Source organism: Haliotis rufescens, unplaced genomic scaffold (assembly GCF_023055435.1).
Source record: "Haliotis rufescens isolate VD_foot unplaced genomic scaffold, xgHalRufe1.0.p SCAF_12, whole genome shotgun sequence".
Lineage (NCBI taxonomy): Eukaryota > Metazoa > Mollusca > Gastropoda > Lepetellida > Haliotidae > Haliotis > Haliotis rufescens.
Genome location: NW_025963802.1, coordinates 39,525,883 through 39,548,740, shown reverse-complemented (window position 1 = coordinate 39,548,740; position 22,858 = coordinate 39,525,883). Strand labels below are relative to the sequence as shown.

General features: G+C 42.9%; 1 protein-coding gene across 2 annotated transcripts; it reads left to right on the top strand.

The window, feature by feature from the left end:
* Positions 1-236: 236 nt before the first annotated feature.
* LOC124126083 (protein mono-ADP-ribosyltransferase PARP15-like) lies at positions 237-22,499 on the top strand. Of its 2 annotated transcripts, none has more exons than XM_046489506.2 (16): positions 237-396; positions 6,763-6,917; positions 8,137-8,195; positions 9,382-9,615; positions 10,242-10,457; positions 13,447-13,498; positions 13,629-13,739; positions 14,167-14,232; positions 15,277-15,456; positions 16,094-16,276; positions 16,799-16,905; positions 17,744-17,911; positions 18,657-18,816; positions 20,015-20,154; positions 20,637-20,811; positions 21,979-22,499. In XM_046489506.2, the coding sequence occupies exons 2-16, from the start codon at positions 6,776-6,778 to the stop codon at positions 22,269-22,271; spliced, it is 2,286 nt and encodes a 761-aa protein (XP_046345462.2). In that variant the 5' UTR covers positions 237-396; positions 6,763-6,775; the 3' UTR covers positions 22,272-22,499. The 2 variants fall into 2 exon arrangements, with proteins under 2 accessions (XP_046345462.2, XP_046345461.2); XM_046489505.2 differs by lacking the exon at positions 237-396 and adding an exon at positions 6,378-6,400.
* The last annotated feature ends 359 nt before the right edge of the window (positions 22,500-22,858 follow it).

Below are 22,858 nucleotides of genomic sequence, written 5' to 3'. Positions count from 1 at the left end.
AATGACGTCTGCTGTGTACAAGTGCAGATATTCAGCTTCTCACAAGTAAAGAAAAAACACGTTTCGCTCTGATAAAACCAGTAACACGGGGTAGCTTCGTGTGTCTAGACACATTGTACTCAAAACGTGAAAGCTGTTCTTGCATGTACGGTTGTTATAGACACGGGTACGATTGAAATGCATTGTTGCCTCTTAAAAACTAACCCGAGTATGCATTCATGTGACACTGTACCTATTTGTAGATGACAAGGCACACTCAGTCACCATAAACAAGGAAGTGACAACATAAGCCACCAATATGGCGGCTGTGTGCTGTTCAACCTTCATGTTCTGAAACATTGTGGATCTGTAATATATATACTGGAATTGTTCCAATCCACAGCTTCAGGCGTCCTGGTAGGTTTGATTCAGACATCAATTACTATATAAGTTGGGTGATGTATGACGTTTCCAGTAGTAGTAGTACGTTAAATGGGATGCATGTAGCTTACATGGAGTTGGTTGTACGTTAGATGGGGATGTATGTAGCTGACATGGAGTTGTTTGTACGTTAGATGGGGATGTATGTAGCTTACATGGAGTTGGTAGCATGTTAGATGGGGATGTATGTAGCTTACATGGGGTTGGTTGTACGTTAGATGGGGATGTATGTAGCTTACATGGAGTTGTTAGCATGTTAGATGGGGATGTATGTAGCTTACATGGGGTTGGTTGTACGTTAGATGGGGATGTATGTAGCTTACATGGGGTTGGTTGTACGTTAGATGGGGATGTATGTAGCTTACATGGAGTTGTTAGCATGTTAGATGGGGATGTATGTAGCTTACATGGGGTTGGTTGTACGTTAGATGGGGATGTATGTAGCTTACATGGAGTTGGTTGTACGTTAGATCTGGATTTATGTAGCTTACATGGGATTTGATGTATGTTAGATCTAGATGTATGTAGCTTACATGGAATTGGTTGTACGTTAGATGGGGATGTATGTAGCTGACATGGAATTGGTTGTTCGTTAGATGGGGATGTATGTAGCTGACATGGAGTTGTTTGTACGTTAGATGGGGATGTATGTAGCTTACATTGAGTTGGTTGTACGTTAGATGGGGATGTATCTAGCTTACATGGAGTTGGTAGCATGTTAGATGGGGATGTATGTAGCTTACATGGAATTGGTTGTACGTAAGATTGGGATGTATGTAGCTTACATGGAATTGGCTGTACGTAAGATGGGGATGCATGTAGCTTACATGGAATTGGTTGTTCGTTGGATCTGGATTTATGTAGGTTACATGGAGTTGGTTGTACGTTAGATAGGGATGTATGTAGCTTACATGGAGTTGGTTGTACGTAAGATGGGGATGTATTTAGCTTACAAGGGGTTGTTTGTACGTTAGATGGGGATGTATGTAGCTTACATGGTGTTGGTAGCATGTTAGATGTGGATGTATTTAGCTTACATGGAGTTGGTTGTTCGTTAGATCTGGATGTATGTAGCTTACATGGAGTAGGTTGTACGTTATATCTGGATGCATGTAGCTTACATGGAGTTGGCTGTACGTTACATCTGGATGCATGTAGCTTACATGGTGTTGGTTGTTCGTTAGATCTGGATTTATGTAGCTTACATGGGATTTGATGTATGTTAGATCTGGATGTATGTAGCTTACATGGTGTAGGTTGTACGTTAGATCTGGATTCATGTAGCTTACATGGTGTTGGTTGTACGTTAGATGTGGATATTTATAGTGTATATGGTGTTGGTTGTACGCTTGCTGGGGTCTGTATGAAGCTTACATGGTAAAACCAACACCATTGTGCTACATCTTCGTATATATCTTCTTTGAGAGGCATTTAGGAGGACTAAGTAAGGATAAGACATATGGATGAACAACTTCTGTATTACACTTAGGAGTGACGTTTCAGTGTAGATTATAACACCGTTATCAAGCAAGTCATGTACAGATGTTGTTGTTGCATTAAGTGTTTAAGAGGTCGCCTTCTGCCTAGGCAATTTCGGCTGACCTGTCCCTCTTTGGGACTCCTGTGTGTGAGTAGGGTACACATATCTATTGTGAGTTTGGTGTTCACATAATTTCTGTTTTTGTAATGATATGATTTCTATTTTCTTATATTGATATGATTTCATTTTTATCCTTGGCTGCTCTGTTTATATACGTTCGAGTAGCTGTCCATCTCTCAGAAATAGAGTTAGTTTGGCCTTCGCTATTGCATCTCTTGGCTTTAGGAGATCTATGACGGATAGCGGATCTAATTGCAATTCTTGTTTTAACCTAGCCTGGGCTGGGGCATGGTCTTGACATTCTAGTAACACGCGATCAATGGTTTTTAGCCTGATTGCAAGATGAACAAACCTTGTCATAGTGCTTTTTGTGACCGAGTCTGAGGCGTGAGATAGCAATTTCAATTTTCTTTTCATTTGAGTATGAGTTTGGCTTTTGTTGGACCTTTGGTTAAATTTTGTATAGCCATCTGCCGATCGTACTTGCGTCCCATTGGGCTTGCCATCTTTCTGCTATGGAGGCTTTGATTTTGCTTTTTATCTCTAGTTTACTAAAGGGAATAGGCTGTATATCCGCTTTGTCTAGAGCTAGCTTCGCCAGTGAGTCTGCTTTTTCATTTCCATGAATATCTATGTGAGAGGGGATCCAACACAGCTCCATCTGTTGCCCTTGGTCCGATAGTTTTGTGTATTCGTATAGAACATTGTTGACTGTTTTTTGCCTGGAGTTTGAGTTTCTGCCGCTGATTGCCTGAAGTGCACTTAGCGAGTCTGATAGGACGACTGCCTTTGCTTCCGGAGGTTCCGGTATGAGTTTGAGTGCATGATGAATTGCCTCCAATTCAGCAGTGAAAACTGACTGACCATCAGGCAAGCGAACTGAATGTGTTTGGGGTTTGGAGCTGTGGATATGGATCCCGTTACCAGCACTGTTGTTGGTAGGATTCTTGGATCCATCAGTGTATATATGGGCCCAGCTGTCCCGGGTAGTTTGAATTTTAGTGACAGCTACTGATCGTAGAAGGGTTGGGTTTTCTTTTTTAGTGACTTCTGGTGTTAAAGCAGTGTCAACTTTGGGATTTTTTTAAGTCCAGGGAGGGTGTAACCCTTTGTAGTGACTTTCTGGAGGCTGAATGTCATCACAATTGTGACTTCGAATGAGTTCATGTACTGATATCTCAGATGGCTTTAGTGAGGGATTTTTTCGAGCTAGGGCTTCATCTCGAGTGTTTTTGTCTTGCCTTATCTTTTTAACCAAAGGGTTTGATGTTCGTCCCCAGAACGATAATATTGCCTGCTCTCTTCTTAGTTTGAATGGGAGTTCTCCCGTTTCTACATGTAGTGCTTCTAGTGAGGTGCCTGTTGCTACGCCTGTGGCCAGCATTAGGGCTTTGTATTGTATTCTGTCTAGGCGCCTCAAGATAGTATTTGATGCTGAATGAAAAGCCTCACAACAACAGTCAATTTTTGATCTGATAAGAGATTTGTAGAGGTCCAGCTGAGTGTCCCTCGATGTGCCCCAAGATGTGCCTGAAACCGCCCGTAATACGTTCAGGTCTTTTTGATATCTGTTTTCCACATATTCTATATGTTTGCGCCAAGTGAGGTGTTGATCAAGGATCACCCCAAGAAATATTGTAGATTTTTCGAATTTGATAGGTTTGCCTTTTATGGACAGACGGGGTATCATAGCATCTTTACCCCGGCGTTTGAATAGAACTCCAACAGTTTTTTCACTTGAAAGGGTGAATCCCCATTTATTGCACCATTGATCTACTCCTTTCAGGGCTGACTGGAGTTTTTTTCTGATTTGTGAAATATCTCTGTGCTTTACCCATATTGCTCCGTCATCAGCGAATTTAGAAGTTTGGGTAGGAGAGTTGACATGGTCAAAAAGATCATTGATCATGATATTAAACAGGGTTGGGCTTATAATGCTGCCCTGTGGCGTGCCATTGTCCAGTGCCATAGGATCAGATCGATTGTTCCCTATTTTAACTGATAGCGACCTGTCTTGAGAGTATGGTATATATACATGACAGGAGGCAGTGTTTATACAGTTGAGTAGGTTTAAGATGCAGTTACACTGCCGGAGTGAAGAAGACCTACTGAACTGTATAAACACTGCCTCCTATCCTGTATATATACTTGTCAACCATACTCTGTACATCACTTGCTTGATAGCGGTGTTAGAACCTACACCGAAACGTCGCTCCTAATTGTAACAAAAAAGTTTGTCATCCATATATCTTATCCTTACTTAATCTTTATATATGTGTGTGTATATTGTGTATGTTTTGTATATATTTGAGTATATACCGTTTTTATCCGTTGTATTCTCCTGAGAAACCTACCCATTGTATAGACGAGTTATTATTTTCCTTGACACCAAGGAATGCAATCGTGTGCCCTTTCACATCGTCCAATAAATCCCCCATGTAATACATACCCAACACGAAGAACAGGTTTATATTTCTTAGTAAACTTCAAGTGAAAGGTAAGACCATACACTGCCTATCTATCTGCTCACCTCCAGACCAGGAAGTTGTCTATTAATAGACGAGAATGTGTGCAATATCGATTACATTACTGAGGTAGGCAAGGCTAAGCAAGGATAGTTCAGAATGCGTAGTGATATCAAGTACATGCCCTCGTAAGAAATGCGCGAAACCTTTTCCCTAATCAAAATTAACGTCCAACAGTAATTCAAACAATACAGAGAAAAACGAGAAATGCACAACATTGGATTTAACTAATCATGCTTGTTTTATTTGGCAAAACATTTCTTGTAACGAAAACATGTATTTAATATTTGTTTAACCATAACCAGAGCATACATGTATATGCTACTTGATATCCGCGGGGCGGTCGGGTAGCCTAGTGGTAAAAGCGTGTCAAGACCCGGGTTCGATTCCCGACATGGGGACAATGTGTGAAGCCCATTTCTGGTGTCCCCCGACGTGATAGTGCTTGAATATTGCAAAAAGCGGCGTAAAACAATACACACTCACTCACTCACTCACTCACTCACTCACTCACTCACTCACTCACTCACTCACTTACTGATATCCGCGATGACGAGCATAAGCGCGGCGTGCTCACCTGGGACCCTAACTGTGGACACACTTATTTTGACGTTCTTCCTTCTGGAATAGGGGCGGTCTGGTAGCCAAGTGGTTAAAGCGTTGGATCGTCACGCCGAAGACCCGGGTTCGATTCCCGACATGGGTACAATGTGTGAAGCCCATTTCTGGTGTCCCCCGACGTGATAGTGCTTGAATATTGCAAAAAGCGGCGTAAAACAATACACACTCACTCACTCACTCACTCACTCACTCACTCACTCACTCACTCACTCACTTACTGATATCCGCGATGACGAGCATAAGCGCGGCGTGCTCACCTGGGACCCTAACTGTGGACACACTTATTTTGACGTTCTTCCTTCTGGAATAGGGGCGGTCTGGTAGCCAAGTGGTTAAAGCGTTGGATCGTCACGCCGAAGACCCGGGTTCGATTCCCGACATGGGTACAATGTGTGAAGCCCATTTCTGGTGTCCCCCGCCGTGATAGTGCTTGAATATTGCAAAAAGCGGCGTAAAACCATACTCACTCACTCACTCACTGATATCCGCGATGACGAACATAAGCGCGGCGTGCTCACCTGGGACCCTAACTGTGGACACACTTATTTTGACGTTCTTCCTTCTTGAATAGGGGCGGTCGGGTAGCCTAGTGGTTAAAGCGTTGGATCGTAACGCCGAAGACCCGGGTTCGATTCCCGACATGGGTACAATGTGTGAAGCCCATTTCTGGTGTCCCCCGCCGTGATAGTGCTTGAATATTGCTAAAGCGGCGTAAAATCATACTCACTCACTCCTTCTGGAATATAAACAGTAAAGCATTGCTATTCTTCCTTTGTTGAAAGTCGGTATAACTTCACATAGTGGATAAAACGTTTGTGGGGCTGGGTTTAACTCCCCACGTTGATAAATGAAGTCTGTTCTGTGCGCCCTGTCATCTGTCATGGCTAACATGATGATACGAGTGAAGCAAAACACTCACTCACTCTCAGCATTACATTTATGACGCGTTCAATTATTAACGAAATAAACGACTCGTCCTTGCTGTTATCTTACAATAAAAAAGTATTAACTACGAGGGGCGCAGCCCGTTTATTCTCCGGGCAGTGTTTTATTGCATGATAAACAAAGACCACGAGACGTTTATTTCTTATATGAGATATCAACATTGACAGCCTCTGTAAGGATTTTGATAAAATGTACAAGCTTGAGAGATATTTACCATGATTTTAATGATGGAGACTCCCTGAATAGAATCCGACCTCGGAATTGTCGGACAAGTCCATTTAATGAACAGGTGGGTTACGTTTGCTATTTTCCGCATGTTCTCACAATCCTCACGCCGGTTACCTGTACCTTTTCTCCTAATACCGATTGTCATACCCCTTCCACTTTTGGACGCGATCGTTCGGCCACTATGTTTATCCGAAGAGTCTTGCTACATCTATGGCGTTCAACTAACTGCCACTATCCTCTCAAAAATAACGTCGTCCAATATATGATCAAGTTGCGAGCGCATATTCGAATCTCCAGAACTGACGTCATGATATAACATGTGGAATGTTTTATCATGAAAAAAACCCACACCCTTCGTTCTTCTGTGTTCTTTGCTATTTATCGCGTAGCTATCATATATGTTCATATAATTTGTCGGATCAGATACCCCACAAAAATGGCTGGTACCTTTGAGGAAACATACCATCTAGAAAAGCCGCAGATCCTGCCGTTCCTGGAGTCCGAGGATGGCAAGTGTGTGATGAGCTCTCTTCAGGAGCAGGAAGGATGCGTAATAAAAGTCATGGAGATAGACACTGGTGAGTTCAGGCTGTGGAGGGGCGGTCGGGTAGCCTATTGGTTAAAGCGTTCGCTTGTCACGCCGAAGACACGGGTTCGATTCCCGACATGGGTACAAAGTGTGAAGCCCATTTCTGGTGTTCCACGCCGTGATATTGCTGGAATATTGCTAACAGCGGCGTAAAACCATTTTTGTTGTTTCTTTTGTTTGTTCTTTATGCCGCACTCAGCAATATTTCAGCTATATGACGGCGGTCTGTAAATAATCGAGTCTGGGCCAGACAATCCAGTGATTGATAGCATGAGAATCGATCCACGCAGTTGGGATCGATGACATGTATCAACCAAGTCAGCCAGCCTGACCACCCGATCCCGTTAGTCGCCTCTTACGTCAAGCATAGTCGCCTTGACTTGGGTTGCTGAAGACCTATTCTACGCCGGATCTTAACGGGTCTACACTTACACACTCACTCAGGCTGTGGAGGTGAGGTGAGGTGAAATTGGGTTTAACGTCGCGTCCAAGATTATTGCACTTACATGTGTATATAGCGACGTGCATGTACGTGTGTTTTGGGGGAGGGGGGGGGGGGGGGATGCTTGTACTAGTCTCCGGACTGATGCCGATTTATAGTGCTAGCACTCTGAGATACCATGCCGCAGTTTAACATGAATACCCCACTCAGACACAGTATACTGACTCCGAGCTGACCAGTCCTTGTTTCAGCCCCTTAATGCCGAGCGCCAGACAGGGTAACAACAAGTACCATCTTTTAACGTCTTTTGGTATGACGCGGCCGGGGATCGAACCCTTGACCTTCCGCTCTCCGGGCCGACGCTCTACCACTAGACCACGGAGGCGGTCCAGGCTGTGGAATATTATGGACTGACATTTCGGGGGTTAAAGAGCTTGACCTGAAATGTTTCTCTTGTAGAAAAGGCTGGGAAAATATTATTTCCCCCGGATATTCGCTGGACATGCCGAATGTCCTTATAAGTATTTGTTGTGAAAGAAACAAAATTGGCGTCCCCCCTCCAGAGAAAGCAGTACCCGAGAACATGTCCTACATGACAAAAATCAAGTAATTACAGTTATTTGATTTACAATATCAACAGCAGACTTGTAAATATAAATCACAGGCTTTACATGACAAAAACGAAACCTATTGCGCGACAAGCAATAAATCAATATTCCCATGTACCGCGCTAACAAAAAACGATCAAATTGTTTCGTTGTTACAGAAGATACTTCAACACGTGTCAACTTGTCATTTCTCAAGCAGCAGATAACAGAGGTCGCGGTAAGTGACTCTCAGTACACAGTGACAGTTTCAAGGCAGGACTAGTTTTAACTTTAAAAACATGACTGTAATGATGTAAGCTGATATCATGATTTAACATGAATTAATGCTCTGCTGGCGTTAAATCTTATGATGGATTTAAATTGTTACTTGCAGTTCGGATCATGATCGCATATGATATATAATCATTCTTAGGGCTACTGTATGGAATACTGTAAGGGACATTCTCGCGATCTCGACCTTTGGAAACGAGGTAAATATGCCCCAAACACGAAATGTTCTCGCGATCTCGCATTCTCGTGTTTTGGGCATATTTACCTCGTTTCCAAAGGTCAAGATCCCGAGAATGCGAGATCGCGAGAATGTCCCTTACAGTATTCCATACTACTGTTCTGTACATTTGATGTAAGTGATTCACGATCATCTTTCTTAATGTTGCTTAGGGGGCACTGGCGCTGCGATTCGCTGAGAAGAGTTGCGTCCCTTGGGCACGCCCCGATAATGTATCTAGATTTGTCAGCACCATACCCGTGCTCGTTGGTTTCAACGAAGTGGTAAACGTCGTAGACCTGCATTACTTCAGGCATTCTCACATTAAGCTGACACGCCATGATATAACTGGAATACTGTTAAAAGCGGCATTAAACCCAACTCACTCACTCACACACAATTGTTGCTTAAATATGACGCCGAATGTTGGTTGGTAGGTTTGTTGTTTTACGCCGCACTCAGCAATATTCCAGTTATATGACGGCTGTCTGTAAATAATCGAGTCTGAACCAGACAATCCAGTGATTGATATCATGAACATCGATCCACGCAATTTGGATCGATGACATGCATCAACCAAGTCAGCGAGCCTGACCACCCGATCCAATTAGTCGCCTTTTACGACTAGCATAGTCGCCTTTTACGGCAGGCATGGGTTGCTGAAGACCTATTCTAACCCGGATCTTCACGGGTATTCAGGAACTGTAGTGATCATATTGGGTCTGCTAACATGGTTCTTCCTCATGTCTTGTATAATGGTATCAACAAAAGCGCGATTGTTTAGCCTGAAGATATCGTCATATGTTCTGAGGTCATTTTTTTAAATCTGAATTTAAATTCGTTTGTTGCCGTCATTGTTAAGTTGAAACTACACGTAACGTATAAGCATCAACTTCGGCTGACTTTGTGTCCGCAGGATGACGTCATCGTTAGTTCCGTGGGATCAAATCTGGACATGCTGACTGGACAACTTTCCAGATGTGTTTTGGAGGCTGCAGGGAAGGAGATAGGGGAAGAGTGTAGGAAAAAATGTCCAACAGGATTAAATGTTGGTGGGATGGTTGTGACATCTGGAGGTAGGCTAAAGTGTAAGGCAATATACCACTGTTGCCTGCCCCCCTGGAGCAACAAGCAGCTTAGTCCAGAAGATGTAAGGCTGATTTTATACATGTTTTTGTTTAAGTTTTTTGTTAGTTTGTTTATTATTAAACGCCGCACTCAACATTATTCCAGCTATATGACGGCGGTCTGTAAATAATCGAGTCTGGAACAGAAACCCAACTCACTCACTTACATACTATTGTTGCTTAAATATGACGCAGAATGTTGGTTGGTAGGTTTGTTGTTTTACGCCGCACTCAGCAATATTCCAGTTATATGACGGCGGTCTGTAAATAATCGAGTCTGAAACAGACAATCCAGTGATTGACAGCATGAGCATCGATCCACGCAATCGGGGTCGATGACATGCATCAACCAAGTCTGCGAGCCTGACCACCCGATTAGTCGCCGACAAGCATAGTCGCATTTTACGGCAAGCATGGGTTGCTGAAGACCTATTTTACCCCGTGATCTTCATGTGTTTAAGTAGTATATCCTTTAATGCGTATCAAATTAAATATACCCCTGAAAACAGTTGATTATTTTGTGATTAATTCTTTCTGGCAATAATAGAAACAAGGTGATCTTGTTCTCTCTGCTTACCATGACGTAGATCAGTACTGTTTAAGTCACATCTTTATACCGTGACAGTATCCAATGTTTTTGTTTTGTAAGGTGTTAAAACAAGTAGTCAGCTCTTGCATCACCACCGCTTCGACTGAAGGATACAAATCCATTGCCTTTCCTGCCCTTGGATCTGGTAATCTTGGCTATCCTAAGTACGTGACAGTAGCATCCATTGTTGATACTGTTCGGGAGTTTTGCGATGTCCCCCTTTCCCTAGCGGACGTGCATGTCGTCGGTCTCCAGGAAGACCTAGACTTTGAAAAGGTAGGTACAGTGTTTGAACTACCGACTTGCCTTTGCATGTGTTTGTGATGGGTGCCACCGGTTGAGCAGGATGCGCTTCATACAAAGGACTCTGTTTTAGCACATATTTCTTAAGATTGTGTAAAAGGTTTTGTCGCTTTTATTGTAAAATGATATTGTAGTATTCCTAATATTACTAATGTAGAATTCCTTATGATGTATATCAAGAGACAAGACTCTTTCCTGTCTGTTGTCTTGGGTACAATTCCGAGTTTATTATAGGTATCTGTTAAGGAATCAATATAAAATAGTAATGAAACGAGGTGTTTTGGTTTCTTGCCTCATTGGTGGTATCCGTCGCAAGCACATGCAAACACAAGTTAAGTGAATTGGTTGGTTGGTTGGTTGTTTAACTCAGCAATATTCTAGCTATATGACGGCGGTCTGTAAATAATCGAGTCTTGGCCAGACGATCCAGTGATTAATATCATGAACATCGATCTACACAATGTGGTATCGATGACATGCATCAACCAAGTCAGCGAGCCTGACCACCCGATCCGATTAGTCGCCTCTTACGACAAGCATTGTCGCCTTTTACGGCAAGCATGGGTTGCTGAAGACCTATTCTACCCCGGATCTTCACGGATCGAACACCTAAACAAACACGGGAATATGATTATAGTATAATAAAGCGACAAAACCCTTTCCATATCCAATAGAAATCTCTGCATACTGCAGAGTCGATTGTACAATTCCGACTATATAATGAGCATGTGTTTATGAACCAAATAGTAATGATACCAGGTGTTCGCGAAAAGGTGAGCGTATCCTGCCCCACCGGTGGCACCCGTCACAAACACATGCAAAGGCAAGTCAATTGTTCACCTGAAACAAACATGGGAACATATGGTACTAGTCAAAATAGGGAATTGCATCGGACAGTTTTGTCGCTGATGCGTCTAATGTGGAAATGTCCTCCACATGTATACCACAAAACCTTTTGAAAACTTTACTGAGGCCTTGAATGTTGCAACCTTCATAAAAAAACCAACTTCTGAGAAAGAGTCGTATGACGCTCTTTATAATCTTAAGTCAAAATAAGGATTGCATTTGACATCATATTCGTCACAGATGCGCCAAATGTGGAAATGTCATCCACATGTCTACCACAAAACTCTTAGCCTAAAGTCCTGTTACCCTCATTAAATAACGTTTTAGGAAGACTCGTGTGATTTGGTTAATCATCGATATACCTGAAGCTTAAGTTCCCCTGTTTTGATTTTGCAAATCCAAGCAGAATTTCCAATTGGTGCCAAGGGGGATGCTTACTTCTTCCCTTAATGTCTTAAGCCTAAATTCCACATAAATGTTATGTGTAAAGTCAAGCATTTCACATAATGTATTCACAGAGAACCTCAGATGACATTTACTAGACTGTTCTGAACCCTCAAAGACAGACATGTAAATATCGTAAATGGAACAAGAACTGTGATTCGTATGACGTTCAATAAAAAAAAAAATATTCTGAAATCAAATCATGCACCTTTCAATTTATGAGTGAGTGAATATGATTTTACGCCGCTTTTAGCAATTGTCCAGCAGAATCACGGAACACCAGAAATGGGCTTCGCACACTGTACCCATGTCGGGAATCGAACTCGGGTCTTCGGCGTGACGAGCGAACGCTTTAACCTCTAGGCTACCCGACCGCCCCTTCAATTTAAGAAGACATCTAATCGACTTCACGGCCGTTATTCGCATTTTGCATGGTCATGTTAATTTAAACGTTTGCGTGTTTGTTGGGAGCATGATATTCGCACATATTGTTGAATGAGTGTGACAAGCACAGAATGTTTGTTTAGTTGTCAGATGTTCATAAAACACCTTTGTTTGACCGTAAATTACGACACGGCTTGCTGAAAATCAACGTCCAGGCTGCCAACAGGAATGGCTCAAAACACAAATATATCATCTCTCTTGAGAGGTTATCTACAGCAGGACGACAATCATCACGACTTACCATGGGCCGGTCGTCCAGGTGGGACGTCGCGTCAACAAAAAATTTTTTCGAATCTACACGAAGCTGCCTCATCCTGGGTTGACCAGTTAGTGTCAGAACCCTTCGCACCCGGTTTAGGGAGCTCTTTATCAGGTCCCGACGTCCAGCAATACGCCAAACACGCCAAACACTGCCAGGCACGCCTAGCTTTGCGTAGACGCCATCAGAGGTTCAGCAGACATGACTAGAACAGTATGCTGTTCACAGATGACTCCAGGTTTCATCTGGACATCTCTGATTGCCGTGCAAGTGTCTGCAGGCGTTCAGGAGAACGTTTTTACTCAGCGTCGTCAGTTTGGGGTTGGAAGTATAAGGATATCGGATGGCATCTCATCTCATGGGAAAACAGAACTCATCATTGACGCTATAATTAACTTATTCATGGCAATGTGAATGGGGTACTCTTCCGGGACGACATCGTTCGAGATCATATTCTACTCTTCGTGCAAATGCAGGGACGTCACGTGCGTTGCAGCAAGATAATGCACGCCCACATGTTGCAGATTTTTTTTAGGCAGCATACTGCCAACACCGGCTGTTTCTCCATACCCCATTCCCATAGAACAAGTCTGGGATGAGATGGGTCGACGCCTACAACAGGATCACAACCAGCCGATAACGCTTGCCCAGTTAGTCCAATCTTTGGTTGACATTTCGAACAACATCCCAAGCATCTTTTCATTCATCTTCTCTGCCTCGCCTGTATCATTGCAAATGGTGGTCACGTCATGGTTAACATGCTAGTCTTTATGTGGCATTATTTCATTCGTCCTTCATACAAAGTTCTTAAGTTACAAAAGTAATATAGTGGTGTTTATAATGGGTATGTTATTTGAGGTGTGTCGGAACCTTTTTTTCAAACCCTTCTTTCGTCATTTTTATGTTTGATTTGTCTCCTCCACTAAGACCATTATTGACCATCTACAGGAGTGTATTTTACCATTTCAGGCTTATAAACGGTACCAACACAAGGTAACGGCGTCTGAAGATAAGAGCTCAGGTAATTCATAGTATTTGAAATAAAAGTCTGAAAACGTTTTCCAATAACAGTCCAACGTATTTAATAATATATAGATTCCATTTTATGACAGTTCACATTTATTTGGCCATTACTAATTCTGTCTCCATAGAAACCATTACGATTGGCAAACTGCGCCTCGTCCTTCTCGAAGGGGAGATAACTGACGATTGTTCGGATGTCATCGTTCATCCCACAACAAAACAACTGTCTTTTGATTCAGGTAGGACAATCACTCACAGCTCAATAAGATTGCTATGATACAGGTTCAAATTGTACCTGACGACCCAAATGTCAGATTCATCAAGTCTTGGAAATATTCCCATTAATGTCCCGAGAGGTAGTACCTGTGTTTTCTGTCTCACGTGTTGTGCTAGACTAAAATTTGACTTACTTTTACATCAACATTTTCAAACTTCACACTTAAGACTTCAGGTCACAGGTATAGATATAATTTCTTGACTGATTATTATCTTTTTCCATATGAACACGCCTACCACATCTAAAATTGTGTTACACACTTAAGACTTCAGGTCACAGGTGTAGATATAATTTCTTGACTGATTATTATCTTTTTCCATATCAACACGCCTACCACATCTAAAATTGTGTTATCAATATAAGTGTACAAATGTCTTTGTTCTATTCAGGTGACGTTTCAGCAACTTTGAGAATAAAATGTGGCAATGGTTTTGTTGAAGAATGTCAAGCTGAAGGTACATTTGAACAATGTTAATAGTTTATTACCCAGATTATGAGAGGAGAATGTTTCTGTGATTACTCATGAAGGTGACAATTACCCATTTTACAAACAAATCTTCATGCTAATAGTTTAACATAATCTAGATTTCTTTTAAATAGATAAATATGACAAATCCTTTTCCTTAATCTAAAAGCAAAGTAGGTTACTTGTACACGAAATGAGTGAGTGAGTGAGTATGGTTTTACGCCGCTTTTAGCAATATTCCAGCAATATCACGGCGGGGCACACCCGAAATGGGCTTCACACATTGTACCCATGTCGGGAATCGAACCCGGGTCTTCGGCGTGACGAGCGAACGCTTTAACCACTAGGCTACCCGACCGCCCCTACACGAAATGAAGAAGGGGGAGTGTATCATGCCCCACCCGTCACAAACACATACATAGGCAAAACAAACCAACAACAAAAAAACAGTTGGCACCAGTCTCATCTGTCCTGATACTAAAATTTTCATTGGGAAATAATAACAGTTCTTGGAACAAATCTCACCTTCAGTTTACCTGGAAACGCAAAACAGATCATGAATAGCGAAAGTGTCTGTTCATCTATTGTCTGGTGTTGTGTATTCGGCTTGGCTTGGTTTGTTGTTTAACGCAGCCCACAGCAATATTCCAGCTATATGACGGCGGTCCGTAAATAATCGAGTCTGGACCAGACAATCCAGTGATTTATATCATGATCATCGATCCGCGCAATTGGGATCGATGGCATGCTTCAACCAAGTCAGCGAGCCTGACCACCCGATCCCGTTAGTCGCCTTTTACGACACGCATAGTCACCTTTTACGGCAAGCATGGGTTGCCGAAGACCTATTCTACCCCGGAATCTTCACGGGTTGTGTATTCAGAGTATCACGAAGCAATCTTGAACAGATTGTGATTTATAATAGGAAATACAAAACATTAAGGAAAGACTGAACGAAGCCGTTTCTTTATTCTTGACTCAACTGCCTTTAAAAAGTACAGAATAACCATGTCACTAAGTATGACGTTTTCAGCAAGGGACATGAAGGAGAAGGGCTTGTTCCTGTCCGGGGCTCCAGGTTTACTGTGCACAAACATCCTGCACACTGCCCCGAAACATTTTGGAAGCTGGAAGAAAACTGTGAAGAAGTGCATCAAACACGTGGATGCGACAGACGAATACACGTCTATTGCCTTCCCTGCTGTTCCAGCTGGTATGTTGGTTAAACACATTACGGCAATTAAGTCGCCTTTGTCATTATTAACAGAAAGTGCAGAGAAAGCAAATAAAACAGAAGTGACCAGACAATCCAGTGATTGACATCATGAGCATCGATCAACGCAATTGGGATCGATGACATGCATCAACCAAGTCAGCGAGCCTGACCACCCGATCCCGTTAGTCGCCTTTTACGACAAGCATAGTCGCCTTTTACGGCAGTGAGTGAGTGAGTGAGTGAGTGAGTGAGTGAGTGAGTGAAAATTCGGGAATATTTCAGCCATATCGTCACGATGAATCTTAAGTAAAGATAAAGTAAAAATAAACAATGCTTAATAACTCACATGTGTATAATAGTATGGAGGAAACAAAAGAATGTATTATGGATCTTTTTCAACAATAATCAACTTTAGTTTGTTCACATTTACAACTAAGTAATAATCTGGTGATTGAGGTCTACTTTCGGCCTGCAGAAGAAGAAAATCCAACACGTTTATGCCATAGACGCATTTATTTTCATAGTAATCGAGTGGACAGACTACACGAGGCAGATTTGTTGAACATAAAGATACGATTTGCAGTCATTGCAGAACCTAAATATTCCTATGCAGTCTACACATTATATTCAACAGATACGTTCCCGGGTTCTCCTGGAGATGCCTACAAGAAGGCAGCCTGGGAAATGGTTGCAGCAGTAACGACCTTGCAAACAACAACTGTGACCACGATCCGAGTCTTCTGCCCCAACCAGTCCCTTTTAGCGACGTACACAGAGGCAGTGCTGAGGGCTATACCCGACCTCTGTACTAAGGCAGGTGTGTAAAACGGGAAGTGCCGAGTGGATGTTTGTAATAGTGGGTGCGCTCAACAATAGTAAATCGGAAATAACTCGATTGGTTTGTTGTTTAACGCCGCACTCAGCAATAGTCCAGCTATATGACAGCGGTCTGTAAATAATCGAGTCTGGACCAGACAATCAAGTGATTAATATCATGAACATCGATCAACGCAATTGGGATCGATGACATGCGTCAACAAAGTCAGCGAGCCTGACCATCCGATCCCGTTAGTCGCCTCTAACGACAAGCATAGTCGCCTTTTACGGCACGCATGGGTTGCTGAAGACCTATTCTACCCCGGAATCTTCACGGATCTTATAGATAGGTAGCATACATGTTTATTTACTGACCAAAAGCGAGTTCCTCTGGCCTGTCTTTACATGTGCTGAATGTAGCTATCCCTCAGTAAAACCTACCTGTATGTCACAGCAAAACATCCAACAAACCCTTGTAATCATTTGTTTTTCACCTTTCGTTTGTATCATGTTCCGTTCACAGGAAGACTGAAGTCTCGTATAAAGGCACTTAAGAGGACACCCTTCACGACAAAGGTTCCAACGGAAGACGGTGTGCTTGAAACACCAAGCAGTAGTGTATTGAAAACGGTAAATCGAACATTATTAATAGTGGCGGTTAGATTAACAAGTGGTTAAAGCGTTGGTTCGTCACGCCGAAGACTCGCACGCAAAGTAAAGGATAAACCACGATACCCAGCGCTTGGTTGAGAATGTAAACGCAAGGGTGTACCAAACGCACAAGAGATTGTTCCTACTCAATGTGTTTATATTCTCAACAAGCCCGTGGAAGAGTGTCTTATCCCACTTAAAAACCGCCTTAGTGCTAGAAATACCAGACAAAAACATCCCTATACCTTTGGTTTGATTTGTTTGTTGTTTAACGCTGCACTCAGCAATATTCCAGCTATATGACGGCGGTGGAAACAATAGCGTAGCGGTATAATCGAATCTGATGACAGCGGGCAGAGAAAGATGACGTGCAACATGCAGACAACTGAAGTCATCACGTGTGATGTTGAACACCCTTTCAACAACGAGTGTTTACATTTTTGACTGAAGATATCGGCTGGTCAGGCACGCTGACTTGGTTGATTCATGTCATCGGTCCCAATTGCGCGGATCGATGCTCTTGATATTAATCACTGGATTTTCTGGTCCAGACTCGATTATTTACAGACCGCCGTCATATAGCTGGAGTATTGCTGAGTGCGGCGTAAAACCACAAACCAAACCAAACCAAATCAGATCATGTTTGAGTATTTATTAAAGTGTTTGAAAATGTGATAACATGTTTGGGTATGTAATAAATTGTTTCCGTATGTAATATGTCTCAATATAAAATTACACGTTTGAATATGAAATTACACATTTTTGCGTGAAATAACGTGTTTAATTTCAATACATAACAACTTACTTTAATCTGCAGATGCCTGCAACAGAACACCGTAGTAGGAACGAGTCTGCAGCGTTAGTCACAGTGTTCTGCCAGGAAAATAAGTGTGACGTCATCTTTAAAAAACTGTCAGACAGATGTGATGAAGACTACTCCAGGATAGTCGCGGACCAGAGAACACTGAAGCTGAAGTCTTCACAGGTAATACGTGTGCAGTAAAACCATGTAAGGAATGGTCCGCGGTGTAATCTTCCAGGGCCCCTTTCCACCAGGCGAGGGGGCACGGGTGGCCTAGTCGTCTAAGGCGCCGCGATTCGCTGTGCAGAGTTGCGTCCCTTGGGCACGCCAGAAACCTATGATTGTGGGTTCGAATCTCGGTTCGCCCCGATTATGTTTCTAGGTTTGTCAGCACCATACCCGTGCTCGTTGGTTTCAGCGAAGTGGTAAACGTCTGAGACCTGCATCACTTCGGGCTTTCCTTATACATTAAGCTGACACACCGCGATATAACTGGAATACTGTTAAAAGCGGCGTTTAACCGAACTCACTCACACTCCACTTAGCGATCTTAGCGACTTTGTTATAGTAAGGGAGCTACAATGGTCTTAGCGCAACTACCGCTTTATGGAACGGGGCCCTGATTCCTAGATTGACAAATAATGGGTACTAAATGTCCCATTAATTGTATGCAATTCTTCCTACTATACATCACCAGGATGTTGAGGCTATTCCTGACTAGTGTAGATCCACTTTTTAAATTTTAAAGCAATTAAAATACGATATTGAAGTCGGGTAGGCTGAATTGTGAGGTGTCGTACACCATCAAGCTTCAAAGTGTGATATACGGAAACAAAATTAAGATCAGAGCAAAGCACACAACTTTCCTTGCATTTCCTATCGATGTCCTGACCTGCAAGCAATACTCTCCCTTTCTTATCAACCTCAGACTGAAGACCTATTGGTGGTTGCAAAGAAAGAGGGGGTGGCTGTCGACATTGTAGAAGACAGTGGAACGGTAATTCTGAAGGGTCCATACAACGGTCTTACCAAAGTGAGTCACCATCTGGATGAGATGCTACAAACAGTTGCTGAGTTTGGTTTTGTGGGTGAGTGTAATCCATTTAGTTAAATGTCAGTTCTACCTCGGGTTGTTATCTCGGAGTTTTCCTTACTGTAGACGGATTGTATAAAGTATATTGGCTTGATATCTCTAAGATACATTTTAGAAGAAATAATTAAGACAGGCTTGACATGGATTTAAGCTTCTAGTCTTTCAATGCTATGTCTCGGTGCAGGTGCTTGTGAGGTGAGGTGAGGTGAAATGGGGTATAAAGTCGCGTCCAAGATTATTGCACTTATATAGCGACGTGCATGCAAGTGTATGTATGTGTGTGGCTGCTTGTACTAGGCCGGACTGATGCCGATTTATAGTGCTAGCACACTGATATACCATGCCCCACTCAGACACAGTATACTGACTCCGAGCCGACCAGTTCTTGTTTTAGCCCCTTAATGCCGAGCGCCAGACAGGGTAACAACAAGTACCATCTTTTAACGTCTTTTGGTATGACACTGTCGGGGATCGAACCCCGGACCTTCCGCTCTCCGGTCGGACGATCTACCATTAGACCACGGATGCGGTCTGCAGGTGCTTGTTCCTTCATGAAGTGAGTGAGTACGGTTTTACGCCGTTTTTAGCAATATTCCAGCAATATTACGGCGGGGTACACCCGCAATGGGCTTCACACATTGTACCCGTGTCGAGAATCGGAAAGTCTGTCTTGATCTTATTTTCTCGGTAGATGTTCTTGAAATCTTCGGACAAGGACGGGTCATTAATTCATTACTTAAAACATTTCAATTGATCCGGGATAGAATAGGTCTTCAGCAAACCATGCTTGTCGTAAGAGGCAACTTACCGGATCGGGTTGTCAGGCTCGCTGACTTGGTTGATGCATGTCATCGATTCCAATTGCGTGGATCGATGCTCATGATATCAATCACTGAACTGTCTGGTCGAGACTCGATTATTTACAGACCGCTGTCATATAGCTTGAATAATGCTGAGTGCGGCGTTAAACAACAAACAAACAAACCCAATTGCGTGGATCGATACTCATGATGGCAATCACTGGATTGTCTGGTCCAGACTCGATTATTTACATACTGCCTTCATAAAGATTGAGTGCGGCGTTAAACAACAAACAACAACAACATTTCAATCGAAGAATGAAGCATCAACATGCCATGTTCACCTGCAGCTGTTCTGTTTCCTGACGTGAATATTTGTGTTTGTCTGTCTAGCCTATCCAATTTGCTGGGAAGGAGTAGACACTGACCAGAGGGTGTTCTGCGTGGCTGAAGGAAGCAGAGAATACATATGTGTGAAGAACAATTTGATGAAGTCTTTTGGAGACAAGGCAAAACGTGTAACCATCCTTAAGGTAAACGCTGTTGACATCCGAAATAAGATTACCTAGCTGTAAGTCTAAATGAACTCATTTAAGCATTACTTTTCAAGATGCATTAAAAATTGATGGAGACATTATCCAAGGTCCTGGACATTGTCATTCACATGTACAGAGACTTGCACACAAATATATCAATTAATATCCCACTGACCAATATCAGTAGACCCGTGATGATCCGGGGAAGAATAGGTATTCAGCAATCCTGCTTGCCGTAAAAGGCGACTATGCTTGTCGCAAGAGGCGACTAACGGGATCGGGTGGTCAAGGCTCGCTGACTTGGTTGATGCATGTCATCGTATCCGAATTGCGTGGATCGATGCTTATGATATCAATCACTGGACTGTCTGCTCCAGACTCGATTATTTTCAGACCGCCATCATATAGCTGAAATATTGCTCAGTGCAGCGTTGAACAAACAAACAAAAGCATATCAGTGTCTTCTCTTTTCATCTCAGATCGAAAGGATTCAGCTTCCGCACTTGTACAGGCAGTTTCAGATCGAGAGACAGACTGTGCAGAAGGAACACCCCTCTCAAGATAATCAACGCATCCTTTGGCACGGAACCGACATCGAAGCGGTTCCCAATATCAACAAATACGGCTTTAATAGGTCTTACAGTGGAAAGCACGGTTAGTTGACTATCGGATTAACCTGTTAACTAAATGAGACCAGTGGTAGTTTGTTTGTGCCGCACTCAGCAATATTCCAGCTATACGACGGCGGTCTGTAAATAATCGAGTCTGGACCACACAATCCAGTGATGACATCATGAGCATCGATCCACGGAATTGGGTTGGTTGGTTGGTTTGTTGTGTAGTCTAGATATATACACAACAGCATGTTGTATTATGCAGCGGGGGAGAAACGGGAATATTATATATGGCCTAAAAGGGATTCAAAACGTCAGCGTCTGAGAATAACCATTTATTTATTTGTCATGGGGTGAAAAAGGTAAAATAGTGATTAAAACTATTTGAATGGATCAGTAAAAATCAGTGATGACAGGTGTTAGCAAGAATTTAACATTTTGAGTTGTATTCCAAAGGCGCCTCAAAACTGTTTTATGATGTGCCTTTTATGCGTAAGAGAATCTATATGCACCCACCATCTATCATCGTGGCTTCCAACCCAGATTCTAGATCTCAATCTCTTCGGGCTTTCCTCCGCCAAATCGCCGTAATATAACTGAAATACTGTTTAAAGCCGTCTTAAACCAACTCACTCCCACACTCAAACGAGGCAGGCGTGGCAGAAACCAGTGGTCATGGCTTTGATTCAGGGTTTGTTGTTTTACGCCGCAGTCAGATTTAAATTATTGAGTTTGTCCCAAGCAAACCTGTGGATGATATTATGAGCAACATCTTCGCCGTCGGTATACGATGAAAGAATTAACCCAGTCACCGATCCTGACCACCCGGTGGAAGGGAGCAATGATTTTAATATGGTTTGTATGGCTTACGTATATGTGTTTTGGTTCAAACAGTAGAAACGGAGGGGACATGATAGCGAGGGCACGGGTGGCCCAGTGGTCTAAGGCGCCGCGATTCGCTGTGCAGAGTTGCGTCCCGTGGGCACCCAAGAAACCTTTTATTGTGGGTTCGAATCCCGATTATGTTTCTAGGTTTGTCAGCACCATACCCGTGCTGGTGGGTTTCACCAAAGTGGTAAACGCCTTACGACATCCATCGCTTCAGGCTTGTCTCCCACCTGAGGCTGAAATACTGCTCACAGCAGTGTTAAGCCAAACGACCTATGTCACCACATGATTCCATTCTTTTTCAATTTTCTGATTTTAGCTTCTCAGTACGGACAAGGTGTGTACTTCGCCACGAGTGCCATCTACTCTTCTGACGACAAGTACTCTCCGCCAGACACCTACGGAATCAAATACATCTACCAAGCTCGGGTCCTGACAGGCAGATACACCAAGGGGGAAGCCACCATGAGGGACGCTCCCCTTGTTAACCCCACGAAATCTGTCAGGTTTAACTCCACCACTGACAACGCTTCACGGCCATCGCTGTTCAGCATCTTCCGGGACACATATTCCTACCCTGAATATCTCATCTCTTTCCAACTGTCAGTGTAGCAAGAATCATAAATCAGAACTCAGGACAGTCAGAAGTACCAATGGTTCTCTACAGAACTCTTAATACCACTCAACTCTTCATTGGAACATTCCCATTATGTAATAACAGTGAGTGAGTTGGGTTTACGACGCTTTTAACAGTATTCCAGTTATATCACGGCGTGTCAGCTTAATGTGGGGGAAAAGCCCGAAGTGATGCAGATCTCAGGCGCTTACCACTTCGGTGAAACCCACGAGCACAGGTATGGTGCTGACAAACCTAGGAACATAATCGAGGCGAACCGGGATTCGAACCCACAATCATAGGTTTCTGGCGTGCCCAATGGACGCAACTCTGCACAGCAAAACACTGGTTACTTCCATGTCTCAATATCCCAATTATAACTGTATACAGGGGACTTCTCCGCTCACTAAGTTATCAAAGTATAACATTGCTCAGGTGAATGTTCTTTGTGGGCAACCTATCGAACATAGACTTGAGAACCCCTAGAGCCCTTGTCACATTTTTTATTTTCCACGTTAATATCCAAGTCTTTCAAAACCAACAGTATCTCCATGGTGATGCTGTCATCATGACCATCATCTGC

What these genes read in the sequence shown, in the direction of transcription:
- LOC124126083 (XM_046489505.2), top strand. An exon ending in AGTCATGGAGATAGACACTG is followed by an intron (nt 6,918 to 8,136) that starts GTGAGTTCAGGC and finishes TCGTTGTTACAG; the next exon opens with AAGATACTTCAACACGTGTC. An exon ending in TGAAGAATGTCAAGCTGAAG is followed by an intron (nt 14,233 to 15,276) that starts GTACATTTGAAC and finishes TGACGTTTTCAG; the next exon opens with CAAGGGACATGAAGGAGAAG.